General features: G+C 37.1%; 1 protein-coding gene across 2 annotated transcripts in view; it reads right to left on the bottom strand.

Moving 5' to 3' along the window:
- Window positions 1–26,651, bottom strand: part of AGMO (alkylglycerol monooxygenase) — a 190,091-nt gene that overhangs the window by 145,617 nt on the left and 17,823 nt on the right. The window contains exons 1-2 of one of the 2 annotated variants that reach the window (XM_058421041.1): window positions 24,812–24,862; window positions 24,445–24,596 (exon numbers count right to left, since the gene is read on the bottom strand). In XM_058421041.1, the coding sequence (XP_058277024.1) occupies window positions 24,445–24,596; window positions 24,812–24,828 (169 nt within the window). In that variant the 5' untranslated portion in view covers window positions 24,829–24,862. Of the gene's footprint in view, window positions 1–24,444; window positions 24,597–24,811; window positions 24,863–26,651 lie in introns of those variants that run through there. The other variant, XM_040065682.2, reaches the window with a different exon arrangement.

Here is a 26,651-nt window from a genome sequence, read left to right as displayed (position 1 = left end):
GGGCTAGGCTGTAAAAGATAGCATAAAAGAATGCGACTGGCTCCTCTTTAATGTAGAGAATCTTCCTGCCAAATTTTTCCTGGTTTTCCCACTTTTTTCCTTCCAATCTGAACTTATTTGACTACTTTTCAATTTCTTGTCTGGTATATAATCACAGTGCACAGCAATGTAGAACTTACATTCCTGATAATGACACTAAGTCCTAAGGAAAAAAAAAAAAACATAGTCTGATTTTGGTTAGGTCTAATATGTTGCTAAAAATTTTTCAACATGCACAGTAAGAATTTTCTGAACTAATGAACAAAAGAGCATAGGTTGTAACATAAGGAGATAAAGTCTGGGCAGCTTTACAGTGAAGGAACATTAAGTCCACCGGTTGCTAGGGTTGTCCTCATTCATTCCCAGCTCTCCGGCCAGGGTGATACATCTTTCTGTCAAGCAGATCGGGTTGGGTCCTCCATTGGCTAGTGTTGTCTTAAGCTCACAAATCTACAGCATGTAGTAGCTTTTCTGTTTTCTGTGAGTACATTACGGACATGTACTAATTACACTTCAACTGCCCATTATGCTCTATTTTTCACTCCTTTCTCCTGGTCCTGATATAAACACAGAAAATTAACTCTTGCTGACAACTGTGGTTTCTGTAAGGGAATCCTGAGCAGCCTTCTTATGGAATTTTAATTTCTTTTTGATTAAGCCTGTGTGAATTTAAACTCTTAATCAAAGCTCTTGCCAACATTTTAAGTAAATTGCAATGCCAATCAAGACTTCCTCATTTGCTTTCATTATGTTTCACCTCATGTAAAATTTCTACTTGGGAGAACGTTGAAATGTTAAAATGGCAAATAAAGAAAAGAGAACTTGTCGTGGAAATACTACAGCATATAAACTCTACCAACATACATTTTACTCCTGTCCCAGCTCCAAGTACAAAAATGTAAGAGTCTCTCTCTTCAATTCAAATGGCTTTCAGGCTGATCCTGCATATTTGTCTAATTATTATACTTTGACTCCTCTGTCCTCCCTTTCTTCTTGCAGAGGAAGTATGAATTTCAGGGTAAAACAAGTAATTTCTGTTTATGTACAACAGCACAGAGGGATAAAAGAAAAGCTTCAGGTACAGCCTAGAATTAAAGATTATGTCATCTCTAATACCTGCTGCAATGCAAACCTACCTAAATGATGCTGTAAGTTTAGATAGTTGACATGGCTGAAGTCATGTGATTTTTGGACCTACAAGTGTGTATTTCATTTTCAGGATCACCAGTACACAGCTGGCAAACACCAAGGTCTATGGCTTCAGTACTGATTGAGTAAGAGAGGACATGTATATTCCATAGACACATATATTGTTTGAACAGGTGCAAGTATAAACCACAAAGAAAGTTTCTCAGTTTCATTCAAGACTGTGAGATTGGCATGCCATCAGTATGTTCCAAGGAGGCTTCTTCAGTCAGCTTTGAGAAGGTCCTGTACTGCAGAGCACCTAACTCAAACAATTAACAGATGATAACAAGATTAAAAAGGTCTCCTGTAGGTTGACAGGTAATACATTATATAAAGATCTTTTCATCACAGCACGGCAAATGTGTGGAAAGGCAAAGTGAAGTCAAACACACTTATTTTGTAGCCACTCTATCTTTTTGCATTTTCTATTAGAATCACCACATTTAATTATTACTATAGTACTAAGAGAGAAAGGAGAGAATTTTCTAAGCAGATATTTCAATGATATTTCACTCTTTTTCTTCTTGCTAAAGAATCGCTACGGATTTAAGATTTTATGCAGAAGGCCACGAGGAATCTAAAATTAAAACTGTTATTAGAAGCAGTTGAAAGCAGGCAGTGAACTGAAGCTGTGCCTTGCAATCTTGGCTATTGTTGTATTATTGCAGAGTCCCATAGGCAGCGCTCACATGTACAGTACAGAGACTTCACATCCTGGCTCTTTTGATTCTTTTGTCTGCCCTCCAACCTGCGCAGCCAGGAACTTTCACTTGAGAAAGATTTATGAAGCCTCCGCTAACAGGGTCAGCCCTGTTATATCACCAGAGGGCTTCTTCTTAAAAATAATAACATCTATCCACAGCTCGGCAGGGCGGTCTCTCTTGGCACTTGCTTTCCCTGTTTGTCTTAACAACCGGCGCACACAAAGCCCTCGGCTCTAGTGAGGACGGTAGCCCCGTTTCCTCCTGCCTGCCATGCCTGTGTCAGCTGAGATAACCCACACCTCCAAAACCCTCTTCAGGTTTATGAAGTCTTGACTCCCGTAGCTGGCGGTGTTATACCTTTACGTATTAGGAAAAGTTTGTAAATCTGCAAAATCCGTTAAAAGTCTGCAAGGTGGACTAATAAAAGGATTTTAGAGGCTCTGATTTTACTCAATTACAGTGCAAGACCATTTATTCTTATGTGCCAGTCCCTAATATTTCATTATGTAGTCACCCTGACTGAAAAACTCCTGTCATTTCTAATAATTATGAAAGTTTTTTGCTGCTACCATGTTAAAAGCTATTTCCAAGGCTCTTATGCACTTTACAGTGCAAGGAGTTTGGCTATTCATTGCATATACCATTTGAAAGAGAAAAATGGCATTTTTTTCCACTGCAGCTATCAAATATTAAAAATAGGTAGGAAAAAATTATTTTTACATTCATTTTCTCCAAAGGAATTCATGCTTAGAAGCTTGGACAAATCCTCAGATAATCTGTCCTTCCCTGTATATTTCTTAATAAAATAAAAAATTGGACTTTTTCCCAATCCTCCCCTCCTCCTCAAGAAAATGCTCTTAAATTTATTTCATTTATTAAGATTACATAAAGTGTTTCTTTCACAGTAAGCATTCCTAACAAGTTTAGTCCCTTGTGCTGGGAGCAGAAAGACTCTCTTCATAATACTCAGCCAAGGGCTCCTGAGAGTTAATACTCCCACTCTTCTTCTTTGAGTGTCAAGGGATTTTTAACATCCGCAAAACAGACAGGAACTTGGGTTTCTGCCTTAGGAAAAGAATGGATTTTTTTTTCACCACATAATAATCTGCTGTGCAATTACCAATAAGAAAGGAATATTCTCCACTATAAACTGAACAATGTGCAAGAAGCATTTATTGGTCATTTACTGCAAAAGGCATAAGGAATTTAAATTAAGTTTCGAAGTGAATATGGAAAGCAACAACATAAAGAAACCCCAAGCACTATACAGTGAAAATTATTTAAATGATAAATAGAAGTCTGTAATATGACAGAGTATTGAGACATCACAGACTAAACTATTCACTTTTATAAAATACTGATGACTAGTAGACTGTATTCACTGTATCAAGTGCTGTAAGATCTAAGTATTACATGTTCACATAAAAGAAGCATTAGTTTCAAATCAGCTCTGTGTGGGAGCATTTCCTTTCACAAATCCAGCTGGAGGACAGGGCCTTTATTAAACTAAAGACTACTGCTTCCAAAGTTTAATAAGACATAAGGAATGAAGATTCCGTCCCTGCCATGTCCATTTACTCTGTACAAAAATGGGGGTTAACCTGTCTTAAATTGGAATGTGCTGCTTTTATTTTTTTTTTTTGGCTAGTGGGAGAGTAGATCAGTGAAGCAAATCCTTCACATGATGGACAATTTTAACAGCAAGGAAAGAAGTCAAATTAATACTGACCCCACACAAAAGCTGTTATTTTGCTTAGAGGGTATCAGTGGTACTTTAATATTACATAGTAAACTCATCCTGAACACCGAGCAGTTGGAAAAGTCATTCGGAAATATATGCACACATTGCTCTCAAGCAAGAACCTGGAAGTTGTAAAAGAACCTCCATGGTGTACAAAACCATATTTTTCTTTCTTTTAACCGATTTCACACATACAAAAATGCTTTTAGAAACCCACAAATTTCTGAGTCAGCTTACCTTTACAAAGAGATTATTAGCAATGATGTATCTGCCTTTATTAATTAAAACTATTCCCAAAAAACTTACTCATTATTCCATGCAATATAAATTTTGGAGGTTGCTTGAAGGTATGTTCTCCTAATTCACAGTCAAACTTTTCCATAGGCAGTGAAACAGCAGCCAGCAAAGGATGCTTTCAGAGGAAACACACTTTCCTGCTTAATGCAATATAAGGCACTAAGTGTGAAGACTTTCCTAGCTGACCATATGTTGTGTACAATCACCCAGGCTAATTCACAATTAGCTCTTTTGCATACTGCAAACCAGGACAGCAAAATTTAACACAAACTAATCCTATTTTATCAGTGGCTTAGAGGCTTGCAATATCAGAAACAAACCAGCTAGGCAAAGGATGTCTCCATGAGCAGCAGTTAGTTCCACAAGCACAATTACATCAGAACACAGCTATTCTGTAAGACAGAACATTCTTCAGACCCTCATGGAATGAAGTACTCTTTAGGTTCTTCCCTGAGAACATGAGAAAGTACTACCACTCTCTCTTAAATACAAACTTCTTTTTAAAACAGCAGATATTGATGGTCAGGTCAAATATGGATCTATAAATATTCTTTCAATCCTCACACTGACTCAGGATCACAGCCTGGGGTCAATCCAGTTAATTAGAAAATTTCATCATATTCTGGCTTATCTCAGTGTACTGCTTTATCTCAATTTACAAGTTGAGGCAAAAAGCAGAGCCAAGTGATTTACAAGTCCATGACTTCCAAGATAGAACCTGAATATGTGACTGACAATTCACTTCAGGTTGGCAAATGGAAAGTTCTGGTTATGGTTTAAGAGATCTTCATTCTGAGGATATCACCAATATACTTAAAAAATATATAATTTTTTTTTTTCAAAATTAAACACAATTAAAAACATATTGAAAATGACATTAAAAAACTATAGCATGGATATTACCTACAAACATTCTTAAGGCATTTTCTATGTCTACATTTTCATATGTGCAACTCAATAGTTGTAACATTTAGTAACAGTTGAAGATAATACATACATAGAAAATCACAGGGATGCTCTCAAAGTTTCGGGACATTGACTAGCAGAAGTTGTTTGTCATTCAAAAGTTTTATGACTCAACCGTAAAGATGTATTTTTAAGAAAGAATATATTTTTTTACCCTAGTGGCCTCACCCTTCAGAGCGTCTGAAGGTTTTCTTAAGTAAACACTTTATAACAGAAATTATTCCATATATTTATTATGTCACAAGCGTATAAAAATAGCCATCTATTAAATGTGCACAGGTTCAAAAACATTTTTTCCTGCAAAGATGACTTTTCCATACTTCCTCCACTATGGCTGGATGTAAAGTACATTCCAAGTCACAGGGCAGTAAGGGAAAGGCCCCCCCTCCCAAGCCAGCAGGGAAGTGCTAGAGTCTCAGCACATCCCCAATAACATTTCCGTTGACCTTTTACACATGTAAACGAGGCTCCAACTCAAATGACACCCTAATCTCCCAAGCAACAGCCACAACCCTCTTCAGTCCTTACTTTGCAACAGTCCACAGTCCCTTGTCCAAAGATATTAGGCAAACTAGAAACACCTTCCTGAGATATTCAGCATTTCTTTGCCATCCTTTTATTTTCTTCAGCACAAGGTTAGCTATGTTTGTCCTCAGGTCACCAAAGTGCTTGGAATTCTGAATAATGGAAGGGTTTTTCACTTGACCCATAGAACTAGTGGAGACTTACTCCGCTGTGGCACTAATGTAACCAGCTCTCGGTTTTTTTGCAATCATTGCCAACACACACACATACACACTCAGCTAAAACAGATATGGTTAAATATCAGCTTTGTGTAGCATCTCCTCTCAAAATGATGCTATTTCAATAGAGTTATATACCTTGACAATTAATTTTGATATCTTAAATTCTAAAATTTTGGATTGGGTACTTGTTATAGAATGATTACTTGCTATTTTAAAATTAATATTATGATAGAACATTAAATACATTCTGGTAAACGAACTTTGAATTCTACACGTTCTTTTAAAGTGTCAGTGCCATTATCACATCCAAGACACTGAAAAATAACCATTCACTGCAGTAATTATTCCTTGTGTTCTGCTAAGGAATTATACTTCCAGCAAGTAAACAATGATTTACTTCTGAGATAGTAATTTTATTTATGTTTCTTATGTTACCAGTATTCAATAAAGAAGTGTAAAGTGAATGGCCCGTCCTTCATTTCTTCAGCTTCTTAAATATTAAAAAGTAATATTATTTTGTACAACCTGAATGGAATTTATACCATTGAAAATCATGTTCCTACAAAAATTATCGCTTCAGTCAACTAGAAAATTAAAGATTCACTTTTAAAATGAAAACTATGAAAAACCTCTCATCCAAAGCCCCTATATTCCTAAAATCAATTAGTATTATTTCATAAAAAAAAATGTTTTCTATTGCCAAGACTGTCTCATCTAATTGGAAATCTTATATTGTAAGAAAACTTTGGTTCTTTAATCCATCATATTTCCATAATGTAAATGAGGAACAGACTTCCTTTAGAAGTCAGCTTTGCATTTTTACCAGACGCTCTGGAAAAAAATATTTTCTCAGAACTTTAAAGCAAATATATTTACACGTAATAAAATAATAGCATTAAATTTTGTTGCAGGTTTGTATTCAAAACTTCTCAGAAACATAAATCCTTTTTATATTATCTAAAAGACATAAACAAGTATTTATTCCTCTTTAATATCTAGTAAAAATATAAGCATCTACACACAGACACCTTCTCTGAAAACAACAGGTTTCACTTTTTAAGATATTAGAATCTTTGAGGATAAAAATTCAAGAGCATGGAGGGTATTCTGAATCTAAAAAATTTCCCCATTTTGCTGCTAACTCCAATTCTAATCACAGTAGCAGTCTTGCAACTTACGGCAGCAGTGAAGTTGTAACTTTTCTCCTACACATTACACTGGAGACTTCCTGTAGCAATTCAGTTTTTAAATTAATTATATATGATAATATTCCTACTTTGAAAAGGGTTCTCCCCATTGATCTCTCACCTTCAATTTTTAAATATTCTTTCTTCTTATAGGACATTTCAGAAGTGTTTTGCTTTATTTTGACAGTCATGCGTTTAGGTGACAACACTGCAGCTAGGGGTACCAATCTGAGGAAAGACAGGTTTTTGAAAGAAACATGAGATTTTCCTTATTTTTCATACAATTCTACAATCCTAGGTCAGCTGTAGTACTATCAATACAATCTGCTTTGAAAACATAGCCCTCACATTACTATTGTTATGAAATTTTACTATCCATGTCACACCACCAGATTTATTTGGCACTTGCAGTCATGACTTGTTCTTCCGGAGGAATTCCTCTATAATTGAGCATTAGTTATTGTACCATTAAAATGCAGTGTTTCCGTAAATTTTAAACAGATAACAGCACTTTCTAACAAGTGTTTTTTTAGATACAAGTTTATTACCTAGTTACAGGGAGGAAAAAAAAAATTGGCTAAAAAAGTTTTTCCTTTTCTAGTTAAAAGAAAATAAATGAGGTTAACAGAAAACATCCTGCCATTGCTCCCAAAGGAATATTCCCCAGCTACGAAATGAGTGAGGGCCATTTTTGTAAATGCAAATATTTTAAAACCTAATGCAATAATAAACAGTTATACAACATACATTTTCTAATGTGATCTTTTGTATATTTATACTATAAGCATTGATACTTTGTAAGTATTTTTATCTATTTCTTTCATTTGTGGGTTTGGTTTCAACCTTATTAACAATGGCAATGGTCCAATGACCTGGTAGAAATATGCAGTGGGCACAGATTTCTTTAGCTCCAGGGTTTACTCGTATTTCAGATGAGGAGTGGGCCTGTGCACTTGAACTATTATTTTTCCACAAAAACACCAAGAGACTGGGATGAATAGGCTCCTTTCATTATGCTCTGAAGGAAGAGGAAGACTAAAAGGTTCATGGCAAATTGTGTCCTTGCATAAATGTCAGAACAAAGTAACACTCTGTGTAAAAACATTTTCTTTAGAGTCTTGGCAAGTATTTCCCTAAGAAATTCTGAAAAATTAAGCTCATGATGTCAGACACACTTTAGTGAATATGAAGGATTAACATTTTGTATCTCCCTGCTGATCTGCTCATCCCTATGGGAACCCAAAAAGGCAGAAGTAACCTTTTGGTTACTTTATCCTTTCCTTAAAGCAAGGTAGAGAACTGTCATAACTCAGACCCTGAGCTCAGGATGCTGATTGATCAGAAAGACTGACCTTTAGGCTTGTAATGTAAATAATACTGCTTGCTGAAACCTTATTTCCATCCCAAATGGAAAAAGATTTTTTTCCATGCCAAAAGCAGAACAAATTCCTCAAGATCATTAAGAGGGCAGAGGATTTACTGGGATTTTACCCTGTAGACTAACCTAGTCAATATGGTAAAATTAGGCGTGGAATTAACAATTTTAATTTGCATTGCAAATAATATTCTTGTTTATATGAATATATATACGTATATATCAAGTATCAGATTGCAGTATTATAAGTATTTTATACTAGACTAATCAGCATTACATCATGCCCTCTTTAACAACATAACATTTAATGGACAACATGCTGCAAATGTAGTGTATCCCCCTCTTGGATAATAAAGAATTGACGCAGTTACTCTCAGTTATGGATAGAACAGTAATTTAGAAGAAAAAAACTAATTTTACTTTAAAATAAATACTAGTCTCAAAATAGCTTACAACTGTAAACTCTTTCAAAGTTTAACACAGTAGTTATGATTTAAATTTCAAATCCTTAGAAGTATTGCAAACAAAACTGTATAAATAATAAGTAATCGAAATATTCAAAGGTGCATTGCCTTCCGAATAACATCAGGCCTACAGCTGAAGTTGCTGTGGTTCAAGTATGGGAATCAATAGCTGCACTCTGGACTACACTCTTGCTCATTTGACCATGCTAATATTTATCATTCAAAGCCGCTGCCAACACAGCTTTTACCTGAGTCAAACTTAGGGCCCGCAACACTTTGGTTTCAACTAGCATTCCAAAACTCTCTTTGGAACAAATCACATTTACAGTGAATTTCTTCCTAAACTAGGTGTCATTCCCTGAATTTGTATTTTAGTTGTCATTAATCAGTAGCTAATCCTGTTTTCTATTTCTTCTGGCACAGTTTATTTCTGACTTTACCTCTGTTGTGCTACTTCTGAACCACATGGCAAACACTTTCAGCAATGATACAGGTTATATAAACAATTTCTAACAAAGTCAGCAGGGGTCTAGTAACCCTTTGAAAGTTGAAAATAACAGTGCATTTCACTATTAAACCAGTACCTGCCACATTGAGCTTTTCTATGTCAATGTCTGACATAACATAGACACAACATCCACTTTTGGGGTTTTTCTCCTAAAATAAAATAGTTTTACTAAGTCATTTTCAATTTGACTTTACTTTGGATATACTGCAATCAAATTAATTCTGACAAAGTAATAGAGATTGGGCTGATGTTTGGATGTGACGCCGTTAAGGAAATCTGTGTGGCAAGAAGGAAATTTAACAGCTGCTTCTGGAAGAACCATCTTTATCACTGAGTCAGAGAGGAACCAACTGCTTAGCATAATTTTAAAGGCAGCTCCTCTGTCACAGGCATCATCACTCAGTTGATGTGTAAAAAGCATTTATAAATATTAGCAATCATCTGGCATTTTTCAAAAGAACAGGAAAGTTAATCCTGTTTCCTGACTGAGTTCTGTATTGCATAATTACATTCTGACTACCTAAGTTCCCCTGCAATTTCAGTTAATTACAGTATTATTCTTACTTCCTGTCCTAAAATTATTTGTGTAGTAACCATATCCTACTAGAGTAGAAGATGAAGTAAGCTCTGTGAATTATTTTGATTAATATGTAAAATGTTGTGCTATCACCTCATACAAAACCCCACTACATACTGGATATTATTCCCAACTAAAAAAAAGTGTGAAACTTTTCAGCAATTACATTAATGCTCAGTAGTCCACCTCTCAGGGGATGATTGTGTTACTTGACTAATATAAATCTATACATAACTAAAAAATATTAATTCAGCCTTTTATTGAACATAAGCAAATGAAAAAATCTTAAATCTCTCCAAAGAGGTAAAAAGTGTACAAGAATAATATACATAGTATACATAAAAGTATATTCTTTTATTACTTGCCATTGCCTTTTCCTTTATAACAGTGTACAGAGCAATTTTACCCAACTCATCCACTGAAAACTACTATTGCTAGTTCTGAACATTGGAAAATCATTATATTTTCTTGGCAAACATAATAAACTTTAGAAGCCTAACTATTTGGGAAGCAACTAGAGTATTTTCAGCAGACCAAACAGGGCTGCCCAACTCTATGGCAAAAGTATATCTTAGCTATTACAGGATTTCTAAGTGTCTTATATAAAAAGAGGACTTACATTAATTTTTAGTGCAAACTCTTATATTGTAATTAACAGCAAGCCTTCTAACAGCTTCTATAGCACAGGGCTTTATCCCTGAATTCTGCCATGCAGTAGCTATAAATCAGTCCATGATAAATTTACTCACTCCTCAACTCATCCTGACTCTGCATATATTCCTCTGTACTGCCTCAATGCCTTCTGTTTTCTGTCACATCCTTCTGTTCCATCCAGAAATACTTTCATATTCTGCTTGCACATACAGTATTTTCCTATCTGAAAGTACCCCACTTTGCTTGTCCCAGGCTTCTTCTTCTAATTGTTGTGATATCCTAAATTTCTTGGTGCTTCCATTGTTACAACTTACAAAACCAACATTTCTGTAAGTTTTGTGAGTTGTAAAAAATCAGCTTACAAATACTACAAAAATTATTTCATTCCAAGAAGCAGAAAAAAAAAAAAAAAACAAAGAAAGTGTACCCATAGCACAAAAATAAAAGCCACAGAAAAATATTCTCAGAATTATTTCAAAGCCAACACCACAAAAAAATGTTCTTGAGAGAGGTGATGATATTGCAAGACCTGGCAACTCATGAAGACAAACCACCATGACACACTTGAGAAACTACCAGTTTGAGTAGCAAATCTGGACAGATTGTCAGTCTGTTCTATTTCCCCACCTGCAAAAGGAGACCCCAGTTGCAAGTGGTGTCCAGTCCAGTGTCCCTGCCTCCCTTGGGAGTTGTGCTGCCATAGCTGCAGTTATGGGCTGGGGTAGCTTCCAAGTGCCACCTGGTTACTCAACCTTTAGCTGAAGGGTTATTTCCCAGAGGCTAGAAATCTGGTCTCTCTTCATGGGGAGCAGCAGCTATCCTAGGAGCAAGGCTGAACTCCCAGGAAGAGAATCAAGCCAGTTCTATAGTCACTTTTTCTTCATGGTCACTCTCCATCTCTCTTTCTTGTTCTCTCTCCTGAACAGCTCCCCTTCCCTCTTCAAATGCAAAGAGTTGGCAAGAATTGCATCTGGTGATATTTCCACATGTTCTCTGCATTTTTTAACATCTTTCCTCATCCTGAGCACATAACACTTTCCAGCAATGTTTTGGGCATTACACAGAAATTGAGACAAGTTATTTCTACATCCTTGCAACTGCCAATCTTCAGGTCATACCTCAGAGCCTACTTGTTCTCATACATGACTGAGAAGAAATTATAAGTCATTGAAGAAATTTGGTGCTGTACATCCTGTGTCTTCAAAAAAAGTATTTGTGAAAACTCTTTGTGTTTTCTAAGGAGGAAAAGGCTGAGCTCTTGTAAATATAAGACTGTTATATTTCTAATGTTTATACACTGGCAGAATGGGAACACAAAAATAGGTCTACATAAGCACATAAATGAAAACCCTTTCAGCCGCTTGCATTTAAAGTTATAGGCAAGGCCAGTTAAGGGAATTTGCAGTGCTAGAACATGCTGCAACACGTTGCAACACTGCCTGCCCAGGAAAAGAACAACCCTGTTTAAAAGTTGGGGGGGGGGGGGGGGGGTGTTTGTTTATTTTGGTGGGAGATTTTTTGTTCGATTTTGTTTGTTTGATTTGGGGTTTTTTGTTGTTGTTGGTTTGGCTTTGTTTTTTAAAGTTTCACTCTTGACATGCTTGTTTTGGAGCTCCTAAAGAGTGGGGAGTTCACATGAATGAGTTAATCACCTGTCACTCACTGAGGCAGCCTCCAGCCCTAAGGAGACCTTTAGCCCAAGGAAGTGGAGAAATATCTGGCCAGTAAATTTTACGTGCTGGAAGGGGCCTCCTCTGCCTCACTGCTAGTATGGTGGCAAGACCCTCTTATCCCTCATCAGCAAAGGAAAATCCCTTCCACATTAAGGACAATTATAGGCGAAAATTGGCTGCCAATTTCTGAAAATCTGTCACTTTAAGTTTTAAGGGGGGTGGTTTCCTTTTCAATTTTAAATATATCTCACCCATATGGGAATAATACAAAATCAAATTCAATATTTTTCCTACTGCCTAGCAGCTAAGTTATTTACTTGACTTTAACAAGAGGTTTCTTTCCTCTTCCCAAGTCTGAGAGCAAGCACAGGCCGAGATGAGCTGTGCTGTGGTATGAGCAGGCAGCCGCTTCCAACAATTTATTTGAAAAGAAGGAGATCTGTCTGTTATGTGGGAAGGGAGAGAGTGTAGGCAGGGGAAAGAGGGGAAAAAGTCAAGCTTTGAATTTTTTATTGTCATAAATAATAAGTTTGAAACTTAGGAATAAAAAATAGGAAACTTTCAGGGACTTGACACACCTCTATCCTACTGCTGTAAAATCAAGAGTTCCATAAGCTGCATCTCCCCTGAACTAAAAACAATGCTAAAAGGCTGCTAAGTTAGCCATGCAGCCATAATGGCTATTAAAAAAATCCCACTTCCATGCTGTGCAAATCTGCATGTTCAACCTATATCATTTCTTACGACACTACCTTGAAGGCAAAACAAAGTTTTACTTTGAACCCTGTTTTTCCCCCCAAACTGTAGAAATAAAAATATAGCATATTTATTATTTACAGCTTCCTCCTCAGGAGACATAGGTAGAGAATTCATCCTTTCCAAAATGTAACCCTACACATCTGGCCAGCAAACATCTGGATATTTATCTTCACTCATCATTTCCTTCAGTAAGTCCAAAACCTGTCAGTTGTTTCAGCTGAGATTCAGCCCAAGGGAGTACAAAAAAAAGTAACATCCTTCTTTTGTCCAGGTTTTTATAAACTGCTTTTTTACCTTTTTCCCTGGGATATCAGTAAGTATAAAAATAAGCAGTCTGGGTTCCTCTGACTGTGGTTTTTATTCTGTGTCTATGTACTTCTGTAGTCACAGAGAGCATACATAAGCAGTTGAAGTAATAATACAGTCATATCTGCAATGCATGCAAAACATACTACCCCTTTAAACAGGCTTTTAAAAAAAATATATATACATAAATATATTACATATGTCCAGTATATATTCAAATAACATGTAAGAATACAGACTGATTTGTGAATAAACTATATAGCAAAATTTATGCCAATTAAGCTTCAGACAAAAACCAGGAAATGTATAATTTACTAAAAAAACCCCCTTCACTTGCAGAATTATTGTAATGGAAGCAGTGCCTTTGGACTGAATGTACCAGCCTGAAGAACTCATCCTTGAGTTTGTCCCTTGCTCTGCCACTGTGCCAGGTAAGTCTTATCATCTGCTTGTGCTACCCTTCCCCTGTTTTGCAGAAGGGAACAACGAAACTCATCTCCATTACAAAACATTTGCAGTTTAACTATGAAAAAATGCACCCTAAGGGACTCAATTATTATCACCAAAGATAGATATTGAACAAGAAAAATGAGAATAATTTCTGAATCAAAGTTTTTTTATTCTTACTGTTCAGTAATTTAAAGACACTGCTGTATTTAAGGTTTCCGTATCTCTTTCCTGATATCTGATCTGAAATTGCTTTGCAAAAAAATTTCAGACAAGAAATTAAAAATTCAAATGATGTAAAGAGTTTTTTTGAAGTTTTTTGTTTAGCTGAGGTTGCATGCACTTCTTCCCAGTAATTCCTCTGAACCAGCTTCATGCTTTTCAACTTAGCTCTGCTTGGTGAAGTGCTTTTAAAAGAGGGGCAAACATAATAGTCATGCCCATATTTAAAGACATAGGAGCAAAAATTAATATTATGGCTCCTTAAAATTCTATCATTTAGTATGAATTTATTTTATATGTGTACTGTGAGCACTTTGCATATTGTCATTTGTCCCATAGGAATGCTGCAAAACGTTCATGACTCAGATTAATTTTAATTGTATGGTCCAAGGGAATCTGCTAATGATATAACAAGCTTACATACTTAATTCTGCATTTCTCCATAAAATTATTAGATATATTTTTAAAGCTTAAATCAACCAAAAAGATACATGTTTAAGTAGCAAAACAACATTTAAAATTAAAAAGAAGTAATGTTAGCATGAGTGGGTAAGAGACATCAGAAGAAGCGCAAAGCTGGAAGTAGTAGGAAAGATTTGAGTGTTGACTTTGACAGGGCCACTCATTCCTGATTCACATCCATTCTAGACAACAAACAAGTCAGGAAGAGTTCCTTTTTTATATTGTTTGGGGATTTTTTTTAAAATAACAATCTCCAGTCAGTAGTACATTAAATTAAAAGACAGTTTGGGGTGAAAAACTCCTTTTATTTTTAGTTCTAACACAAAATAGGTTACTACGTTTTAAAAAATAAAGATTTTATTTTTTTAACTACAAAATTTTAGCATCTCTATGTGTTAATAGGGACTAAAATTTAAAATAAAATAAAAGAAAGAATAAAAGCATGTAAAACATATGATGCACATTTAAAGCATAGATTTTCCTTACACCACTGTGCTGTAAAATCAATAAAACACTACCTTTTTGTCTCAATTTAACAGGCCAGTTTCCAGGTGATGGAAGCCATGAACATGACATCACTGATGCCTGAAATGATTCTTTGTGCAAACATGTCACATGCCATAGTGCTATTACAGGCTGAGACTCTGCACTTCCTTTTCCATACTCAGCAACAGCTTTGCCCCTCCTGAACTTACAAACATCAAATGGCAAGGTATGCTTAGAATGACAGTGATATTTACGATATTTGCTCATTAAATTGAAAGGAATTCTAATTTTAGAGAAGTCAAAAGTAGCATGGGAAAATCTCTCCTGTGTTTTACAAGGCCACATATGCAGGTTGCACTGCAACTGAAGTAATAGCCACACCACTTTACTGTCAATGTATGGAATGTCCCCATCAGAAAGCCTGAGAATGGCCACAATTTTTACAGAAGGAAAGTTTGTAAGGGTTTCTGGAAAATTCTAGACAGAAACAAGAATTTCCCTCATGGACCCCACAAAATCTTGCACTTCCTCATGCATACATACCAATATGATCTGATTAGTCACAATTTTTGTTTCCCAGCAGTGAAATTTCCTGTTCCCACGTAGCCCTCAAAATAAGTAGCCCAGAGGCCATCATCTAGTGCTTAAATGCAAGTATTTACAAAATCCAACTATAAAGATCATCAAACAGCTGAGGGACTCCTATTTAGGATACCTGTCTTTCATACAGCTTTATACAAGCGAACATTGTTGGTACCTTCTTGCAACAGGATGTTTACGCTCTATTTAGCACCTCTTCATTTAGAATAATAAAGTAAATTTTCTTTTAGAATAGTAAGCATTGATGAATTTATTCAGGTTTGACATTTACTGATCCTTGAGAAAAACTGAGAAATAGTGTAGGTTATATAAAAAAAAAAGTTATACCAGAAAAAGATTTACTGGTAATTTTAGCTACTAAAAAAAATGAAAAAAGGCAAAAAAAATCTGGTTGGTAATTTTTATTAAGTTACATCTTCCACCGGATGCTATCAATTTAGATAGAGTGTGATGCAGAAAAGATTGCCCTTCTTACACTCAAAAACAGTTCTGGCAGTTTAAATACTTTATTAAGGAAACAACGATGCATTGAAAGAAACATACATGCAAAGAGCATTGCCCAGATACAATAATGTTTTGCCTGCTCCAAACACACTTTAAATGCTAATTGCCAATCTTGAAATGTAAAATAAAGCATTTTAAATAGTAATGGCCTCACTAGATTTTTAGCAAGCAAGGAAAACTATTACTGACATTGAGCTCCTGAAAACCTGAATAATACCCTGAAAGGAATAAACTGCCTTTTGGGGCTTGGGACAGAATGCACTCTTATTCTGCATTAAAAAGGCATTCTAAATTTCTTATTGTCCTAGGTCCTAATACTGTAGAAATGGGATATTTTAGCCATGTCCTGCTGGGGAACAGAAACGTGATTCAAAGCCCTTCAGAGTGGCACATCTCCCCTGGAGAAGAGATGGGTCTGTGTCCCCACTTCACATGTCCCAGCCAAACAATCACACACACGTGCCACGGGACCCACTTCACCTTTGCCTACAGGTAGACCATAAAGAGGCTCCAAACCTAAATTCCATACTGTATGAAAAGAGATTCCAAAAGAGCTGCTTGAAGTTGCATCTTCACAGTGCGTATTAGCTAAAGTGCTGCTTCAGAGTGAAAGTGCAGAGATAGCGTTCTGCTCATTTCTTTCTCCATGCTAAAACCATACAGACTGATAGAACAATAATGACCAGGAAATTTTTACTAGCACAGGAGGAGAAAAACATCTCTTTTTGTAACAGAGAAAGCACAAGCATCTGAATGGGCTATGCATTTCATTCCTCTAGGCCTCTATGACAAAATACAGTTACCACTGCTGGCTGTTAGATGAATTATATGGAGTGTGCTTTTCTTCAAAATCTAATTCCTTACAATCACAGTTTCACATCACAGATTAAAAACAGTTGCTGTATTTGGTACCTTTTATTGTTGATTTCAACAGATTGGTAAAACATGGAGGTGAAACAGTCCTCTAGCAAGACAATGTGCAGAGCTGCTGTACCATAAACTGAGGTGGCATTTCCAAAATCACTGCAGTTGCTTTTGGTTTACAATGAGCCTAGATAAGGTGATTTTTTGCAACTTCTTCAGGAAATAGATATTAACCTTTAGCTGAAGTAAGTAGCATGACTTCAAATTAAGTCAAGAGAAACCAATATATATTCTCATGTGAGTTTTCACTTACACACAAAATACAAGTTTATAGCACAAGATACATGAGAGTCAAAGTTTAAGACAAAAAAAAAAAAAAAAAAAAAGGAAGATGAGATAGACATAGCTGAACTTCTTCCCTTGAATGAGTAGTTGAACCACCAAACATACAGTTCTCTCTCTTCAGCTTATGAAGTCACCTGATTGAAGTGGTTCTATAATATTTAGGAAGCCAAACAGTGCACAAGAGAGTTATTTCAAACCTTTTTTCAGATAAAACTTCAATAACATAATTCAACTGCAGAAGAACTAGCTTCTCCTCTTCTACACTCACTAACTACAAAAATATTCACTTTAAAACCTGGATAATTCACATCTTACTTTATGTTCTATAACACCTTAAAAAATACAAATGTTATGCACCATTTCATTAGTTTTCAGCAACACATTTGAAAAAGCATGTCAAATGAACTGTTTCCTTGCACAGTGAATTGGACACTTTCATACTCACATCTCCACTCAGAGGAAACAGATTATTTTTTCTGTGTTTAAAATTTGAACACAGCCTAGAGGGCAGCAATAACTAAGGATACAAATGCGTGAAGACAGCTGATTTTTTGAATGGCCAACCCATGCTAATTTATAACAAACTTTCTTCTCCCACTTCACCACATTTTCTAATGTTTTACTGAAAAAGCATGTTGCAAAGTTGCTTTTTTACAAGCAGATCCAGAACTTTTTCCCTTTTTAATGTGTGCACTCAGGAAAAACCCAGGCACTGCAGGTAGGAAAAAAGATTAAATTCTACACTCCAGACACCTAATACCTGTACATCTATCTAATGCATATCTATATAGAGAGCATCTAGAATGCCAATGTATTATGTAAATCCTCGAAGTAGGAAAATGCATAATACTTAAATACCTACTTATTAACTGGCCACTTTCCCAACCACAAAATTACAAACAAGGAAAATGGAGGAATAGTTTCTTTTTCATTTTGTTCTGGGGAGTTTGTCAGGTCTTTTCATGGTGGGAGCTTAAGAGACTATGAATAGTGCTAGGAGGAGATGGAATTACCACCTGAATTTTGGCATAAAATGGTGGTATAATATTGTCAATTTATGTTTTCATTACCATGTATTTCATGATATTTAAAACATATATTGTCTCTGGAATCAGAAAAATAAAAAATAAAAAAGATTGCTTTTGTACTCATATCAAGGTCTAATTTTTAACAGTCAGGCCTGTCTCTCCCAGCATCCTGCAGGGAAAAAATCAATTACCAGATAGTTACAGAAAACCTACAAGAATCATGGCAAGCATACTGTTGTACTCAGACCATGGAGCTGAACTCCTCACTATAGCAGCAATCCATGCCTTACCCTTCACTACATTATATTCCCACTTCAGACCACATCCTGCAGCAGCTAGAAAGATCCAAAAATCCACAGCCAATCACTTTGTCTGATAGCCAACCTATTGACAGATTTGTTACTACCATTATTCTTAATTATCTCTGACATTTAAAATATTTAGAAAATCAATTCACCCATAAATGTCTTTAGGATGCTCAGAAATTAAAATTAGGCAAAAACTCTCAGTGCATTCTCCCTTATTTCCATCTTCTGAGCTCTTCAGGTTACAGATAATTTTCAGAAAGTCAATTATTATCTCACCATGTGTAAAGTAAAATAGGAAGAGGCTTTAGTTATCTGCATATGCCACAATAAAATTACCAGACTAAATGAGTCAGCCTCACCTCAAATCAGGACATTATTCTTGCCAGTATACAAGAAATCAGTCTTTCAAACAACAGGAACTTGTTATGAACAATAACAACCTGAAAACAATACAAGCAGGCTCCTATAATTTTATAGGACCCTAGACATTCCATATCAGGAAGCCTCATTGCAGCTGATGTAGTTTTCAGGTGAACTTTCTCAAAAAAATGTACATTTTAATATGAAAAGGAATGGCAACATCTTGATTTGCAAAGATTGACTTTGGTCTTCTACAAATTGAGTGTCCACTAAAAAAAAAAAAACAAAACAGTAAAGGAGCACCTCTTCTCGGGAAAACAAAAGAGAGTGGTAAAGGACAAGTCACAAAAACAAGCATATAGAAATAACAAATGATGTAGTTTATTTACAGTCAACTTGAATGGCATCAAATGAGTCATAATCACCTGAACTATGTTCTTAATTTCAATTCATGTTGTATCATCTGCAGGTATTAGACTAGAATCAATCAGAAGATGGAATAGAAAATATGACAACCATCTATTGCTTTTGCTATTTTTGTGAGGCTAGTAAGGACAGCATTTTAATATCCTGCTCTCACAAGTCTGTTTAAAAAATAAGAAAAAACAACTGACAGAACAGCAAGAAAATGTCTTCTGTACAATTCACAAGAAGAGAATATTTTTCTCTTAATGTTTGTGTATCAATTCCCTTTGCAATCAACGCAAGCTGTGACAAGAAAAAGAGCAGAGCCTCATCTAGTCACTTGACAGTTCCCAACATTTTCTATTTTCACTGGGGTGAAATTAAATTTGTTTCATTTTGGATAATCAATATGGTACTGACTTTCTAGTCAGGTAAATAATGACATTTTCCCAGATGCAAGAATAAGCCTAAGAATACCACCACCAGCACCCAACCCTCTCCCACCTTGGCATGTAAAAGAGCATTGCAATTTGCTGTATTTCTAGGGGAATACAGATTTTCCTGAAAAGCAAACCTTGTAAGAAGTCATCATGTTATTATAATGAATTTCCCATAAACCCAAAACCATTTAAATAAAAAATTACTTCAATATAGTATCAATTGTTAATATAAATCTACATAACAAGTCCATGCTAATATACTGAGCTCAGACTAGTACATTATAAACTGCAGACGAAAGTGGCATTTCAAAGGCAGGAATGGGTCAGATAAAGATAGCACAATCATAGGATTTCAATACACCCTCCAAAAATTATCAGCAAATACAGATGGTTAAGAGACATTGAGCCTTTGAGCTGTGCTTTCCTCTAAAAAGGTAAAACTCATGCAACAACAAACATAGCATTGTACTGGTGTCCATAACACATCAGGATTATTACTACACAACACATATATAATTATCAGAAGGAACAGGACTGCGCTTTATGGTTGCACATTCCAGTTACTTTAACGGCATCAATCTTGAGACGCTACCTGTGCCAATTTATCCTCTCTTGCTCCTTATAAAACAATGAGTTACCTGTCTGTGCACTACTGACTCAGAAAATTGTCTGCTCTCTCTCAAGTCTCCACTTAATCCCACAGATTCCCAGCTAGCATGTCTGGCTTATGTCCTGCTCCATGACTAAGTTGACCCCTATGACTACTGAGTTGAATTGTTAAGAAAGAAATGCAATACACCTTGTTTTATAACATAGTTTATTTCAGTGGTCTTATGCACAGTCTCTGTCCATGATATTTTTTTCAGGACTGAGTGGGTTGTGAACTGCAGCATGGTGTAGGAAAGAGCAGCCAGAAACTTCTGAAGTCAGTTCTGTTGCTGAAGGAACTGTAACAAAAGATGCTCACTGGGAGAAGAGGTAGAAGCAATGTAAGTCATGGTTAAGAGAAACACCCTTTTAAAATAAGTTCTTTAATACAGGAGTTGAAAAGTTCACACAACATCCAATTATTTGAAGTCTTAGAGAGCAAAATTTCTCAACATCTTCAGCTGAGACATTTTGCCACAGTCTGAGGTATGGTCTTTTGAAGGACAGTGCTGATGTTAGTTTTCAGGGTTTCTTTCTTTGTCCTCTGACCCTTCAGAAGCTGGCCTTGGCCAAAAAGTCAGTCTTGTGGGGTGGGAGAATCTGAGAAGGTTGGAGTCTATTGCTCTACAATATACCTGGTGTAGAAGGCTCATTTCTCATCCACCATAAATAAATACAGAATTATTAAGAGACACACCGTTAACTCAAAATTTTATGTAGCAGCTGGGGAATCTGCTGAGGATATACTCATCAGCTGAGGTCAATTTCATGACCTCAGATGTAACTCAAACCATCAGCTCATATTGGCTCGGCCTTTCGCTGACAGGGACCATGTCACGTATCCCGCAGGGCGGCTGGAAGCCACCAGCGGACAATGGGGCGAGCGGCTGACACCGGCCACTGGGGCCCAGGCAGAACAATGCAGCTGCTGCAGAGCTTGGCCCTGCTGAAGGAAACTTGCTTCTCCCAGGTTGTCTGAGGGGAGGGACGCTGAAGCAATGGAAATTCCCCAGCAGCAAAGGAGAACAAAAGAAGAGGTGTTGGAAGCTGCTGTTAAGAAGAGACAGCTTCTTCCAGGGCCTGACAGAGGAGAAGAGATTTCCCCAGCTGACAGAAACACACTCTGTTCTGGAGGATGTGATACCCCGGGAAGTGTCGATTAAAAACTACTCGGTTACAGAGCACCAGAGCCTTACAACTCCCCAGAACTCCCCTCTAGAGCACAGGGTTGAGCACATAGCTGTTGCCGAGGGACCTGCTTGGGCCAGGGGTGGCCCTGGGCCTGGCACAGCCCCCCACGCCAGAGCTGGGCACCAGACACTCACAGCCAGGACCTGGGCTCTGAACCCGCACCCGTGTTTTGCATGGATCTGGAATTCTCTAGATTTTCCTCTGTGATTAATAGGTGTGGCTGCTGAAGAAATCAGTTTACAGAGCCTCCAAATTCCTTACTGCCATTGTTATTTGTCTGCAACAGGAGTATCCGTGAGGCCAGGGTGCAGGGAGGGTATGATGGAGCTCAGCGCTGCTCTGGGACCACCAAATCCCCCTTGCTAGCAGGACTAACTCTACAAGGTCTCTGCACCTGGAGAGGAAACTTGAGGAGTAATCCATATATGCTAGATTAAAATATCTGGTAAAAACCCTTCAAACCCACACATATCCTTCCCTAAAAAAAAAATTAAAATAAAACCTGTGATTTTACAGCATACTTTAGTAGTACAGCCATAACGGGTGTTTTTACTGAAACAAATGGAAAAGTTGCATTGATTTACAAATTCCTTAAAACGCCACGAGAAAGAGCTGTGTCTAAGCAGACCCTCTGACTGCCATGGCTTTTGGATCAGACCCAGAAAAATGTTGGAATAAGTGGTGAAGCATTTTATTTTCTAACCTTTCAGTGGCTACTGCAAACAATGGAAAATACAAGTACATACTTAGAATAACTCTATCCTTTCAAAATGAGATCACACCTAAAAATACTTCCTTTTGTTGCTGTATAATTTCAGTTTAGGATAATAGCTATTACATACATATAGTGAGGAGGAAAAAATATCTCCTCAGCTGCTGGGTAAAAAATTTATATTGCAAAGTAGGGTTTCTCCTACAGAAGAAACTTTAAAATCAGTAGTGATTCAAGACAATTTATAAAATACTAGAATGAAAAATCTAGTTATTCATGAAATAAGGTAGTAAAAATGCCAAGGGACTGAGTTACCAAATTATTGCCTGCAGATGGGAAAAGCTACATGATGATGATAATTCTTAGTATCAAACTTATATCAAGTTCTAAGAAACAACTGAAAAATGTATCTGAATTTTAGTTTTCCAGTTTGAAACAATTAGGGCTAGCCCACACAGCTTGAATTTCCTGGGATATACATGTGCTCTTAATTTTTAAATTTGCTGTAGGATCCAAGCCTGAATCACCAGGCCCTGTCACTTTCTAACGCAAAGGTGTGTTTTGTCTGCTTGTACCAGCAACTTTTCCAGTGCCCTTTCTTCTTAGTTTCCAAAGATATTTTTCATGACTTTTTAAAACCATCTCTTTGAATTTCCTCAGCAACTTCCAATGCAGCTGACTTTCGCAGCTGTGTTGCCGTGCTACAGATTCTATCACTGTTTGACCAGAGAAGTGTCGGTTAAACTAAAATCTCCAGTTAGAGTGATTTTCTACAATGTTCCATCAGTTTCCTGCTAAGTAGCACAGATCTAACAGCGAACAATATTTCTGTAACTTGAAGAAGAATAAATTAACATTTATTGAATAGCTCAGCACTGACCTTCTTAAGAGAAGAGCAGCATTTTCTTACAGTTTCTTCAACTCCATTACATATAGAATTGGTTTGTATTTTAGTTCTTAAACACCTATTGAGATTAATTCCAAAGTATTCCATCAAAAACATAAACAGAGAGGAGTAAAGGCAAAGTTGCTGCAGGAACAGAAATATATCCATTGCTTTAGAGTGAGATGGCCCTGCTCCTTTCTCTGCCAGTGGGAATTTTACCACTGACTCCAGAGAAAGCACAGCCAAGCTAGTGATTTTCTAACACTTGAAGGCAATTATTTTTATTTTAAAACACAGGAATAGCCTCCTGCTCTGCCGCAGTTCTCAGCCTGAGGCTGTAGCCCTGCCAGCACTGCTAATGTCATTGTTTGTGAAGTGTATTCCCAGTCTCTGTACACCCACGCAGGGCTCCCACCTCCCGTCTGCGATGTCCCCCTCGACACATTGTTCCAGCTCCCCCTGCTTCCTCGCCTCCCGCCCCGTCCCCCCACCATTGTTATCCCTTTACATCCACCCTGCATTGTTCTCACACCCGCCTGCCATCTCCACCTGGGAGGGACCCTTCCTCTCTCCCACTCCTCGCAGCAGCTCAGGCTCCTTTCTTACCTACTTCCATATATTCCACTGACCTACTGGCAGCAGAGCATTTTCCCTTTCTGAAAGCACACTTCATAAAGCATCATTACTACATCCCACAGCATCTGCAAGCTGTGGGCACTTGGCCTTGAGAAGCCCCGTCCAAATCCTCTCAAAAAACAAACAAAAAAATATTTCATTACTAGAGACCTAGAACTAGGATTGATAGAAATTGTTATTGCATTTTCAGAGAGAGTACAAAAGGCTAGAGCTGATATTTATCTTCACTAGAGAACTGAAATATGTAATGAGACAGACATATATGTACAGAAATGGCTGACATGATTTACATAAGCTCCATCATTTTGGCCACTTTGCTTTTTACTGCTCTCTAGTTTGTACATCCACCGAATTCTTTAGGAATAATTATCTGTACTTTGCTGTATTTTTCATCCAGGTATATAAGGATATTGAACCCAAATTTTTATGTACTTAGTATTTATTCTCTTACTTTTTCTCATGATGCTTCACTTTCTCTGCTGAACTGCTTTCAAAATTATACTCCTTCCTTTCACAAAATCATGTTTTACTGTATAGAGTATGATGCATTAACTGTTCTCCATGCTTGAAGTTTGTCTTTGCTAACCCTTGGGAAGAAGAGCAGCTATATATGCTTAGAGAAATTAAGTATACAAACAAAAATGAATACCTCGCTTTATTAATAGATAACTAATGTATTTTGTATGTTCAAATATGAAAAACTTGTTCAGCCTTACCATGGCTCATGCGATGAAAGCAGTAGTATGCGAAGTCCACTCCCAGAAGCGTCAAATACCATGTCCATGGTGAGTCCCAGGGCAGTTCAAAGAGTCTGTAGTTATCCCATACGTATATGTAACTAATTAACTCAATACTTCTGAATAAAACACTGAAACAGAGATCCAGAAATTTTTTATCAGTAATTCTGTCCGTTTTAATTTCAGAACCTTTTATATATTTACAATTTACCAGCTGGAAGTCTTTTTACAACACATAAAACCACTCCAAGTTTTTCAACCTCTGTCAAGTAATACCACTATTAACTTCAGTGGAACCTTTGCTTAGGGTCTACAAGTTTTCTAAAACCAACTCCCCCCCACTCACCACCCATGGTGTGGCATGGCTCAAAGGCTGAAGCACTCCAGTGCTCTGCAGGCGTTATGGTGTTCCTGTTTTCCCAAAACTGGAAGAAACCCACACTTGCTAACTAGCAAGTCAGAAGTGATTGAAGTGTAGAAGCAATTATGCCGAAATGTAATACTAATGTACTACATTATAATACCTTGACTGCTTCTGTTACAAGAAAGAACATGGAAGGGAACAGGACTTCTGGGAGCAGTGAAATGTTTGATCTCGCTAGAATATCGCTTCATTTTAAAAGAGCATAAATGCAGCAGGAGGCAAAGATCACTGCCTTTGAAAAGAAGGAGAAGGGCAATTGGTAGACAGAAATGGCAGGATTCCAAGAAAGGGAAAGAAAAAAAGCATGAACTTGCGAAGGCAAGGAAGGCCACCAGACAGCAGCTCTTACTGCTGCTGAGTTCCTGGACTACAGAAATGGAATAGCTATCCCTGGCCTAACACAGGCTCAGCACAGAGATCAGGAGGAAAAAGAAAGCAGCCTTGGAATGGGCAGGCTAAACCTAGCAGAAGCTCTCCACGGTGGCTCAGATTAATACAAATGTGGGTTGCCATGGTCACACCCTACCACCTCATTTCACCAACTGGGGATCTGAGTTACCTCCAAACAAATTACTTTGATTTTGCTGGGTGAGTTTTTGGACAAATCAGGAAGCTTTAAACCCAGGTATGAATGGTGAGAGGCTATAGGCACTGTAATGGCCCAGGTGACAATTGGCTTAACTAGTTGCGAAATGGTGCCACAGATGCATATGAATATATATTAATCTGGCAATTTTGTAGAAGAAACTAGTCCACAGGAGGATTTGTAGCAGATTCCTCACACCTTCTCCTGCTACTCTCCTTTGTTGTGTTGCTGAAAATGTAGTGAAATGGTGGAGAACTGAACTGCATCAACTTCTGAAAAGCAGCAAACAGAAAAAAAGCGAAGTAGGGGAAAGGGAAATTATAGAAAAGTCACAAATATGCTCTTTTTATATATCAGTGGGTGAAATTAACCTCCATTTATGGCCTAAGGGTAAGAAATAGGATAATCACACAAACATACAAAATGTAGTCCTCAGATGTTATGCTGCTGCTGTGGGGGGGAGGTGGAAGAATTATCAGCAACACCTTTGTACAAAGTCCTACAAGACTTTAAAAACCTGTAAAACATATTCATAGTTGAAGAAAGACCCTTCAGGGAGCTTCAAAGAACACTGCAGATAGGACACCTGTAGACACTACTTAAATAGAAGTGGTAACAAACTGCACGTATGTTACAGCCATGCAAAATCTCAGCCAAAGAACAGACCAACATTTCTCTTTCACTTTAGTCTCATCTAGAACTTCACCTTACACTGAAATCAGCTGAAAGATTCTCTGTGCATCTCTGTCTATATCTGCTGATTCCTGCCTCAGTACCAATTCTCAGAGGTATTTCTTTCAATACCCTCCCTTTTTTGCCTATTTTTTTATTTTTGATATAATTGACAGCATGGCCAGAAAAATACTAGAATCTGCAAAACTAAGAAAGGATATATACGCCTTCCCCTTTAAAGACTTTTTTCACACATCTGGAAAACATCCCTGAAAACAGTCTGGCCATGCCCTGTCCTTTTGGGCAGCTGCACTGAAACAGAAGGGATGCTCAGCAGACATAATTGTTTCAGCTTGCAAGCCATCTCCCATGCTATAGCTGAACTTCATCTTTTTGCAAAGACACCCATTCAGAGCTTTTATACTCCTAGCATTAGAACCTCTTTCCATAAGTGTTTTGAATAAAGCTAGAAGAAAACACTTTGAGTTTCTGTGGTGCAATTTT

Source organism: Hirundo rustica, chromosome 1 (assembly GCF_015227805.2).
Source record: "Hirundo rustica isolate bHirRus1 chromosome 1, bHirRus1.pri.v3, whole genome shotgun sequence".
Lineage (NCBI taxonomy): Eukaryota > Metazoa > Chordata > Aves > Passeriformes > Hirundinidae > Hirundo > Hirundo rustica.
Note: the sequence above shows the minus strand (reverse complement) of the source record. Positions and strands in the feature narration are given on the sequence as shown.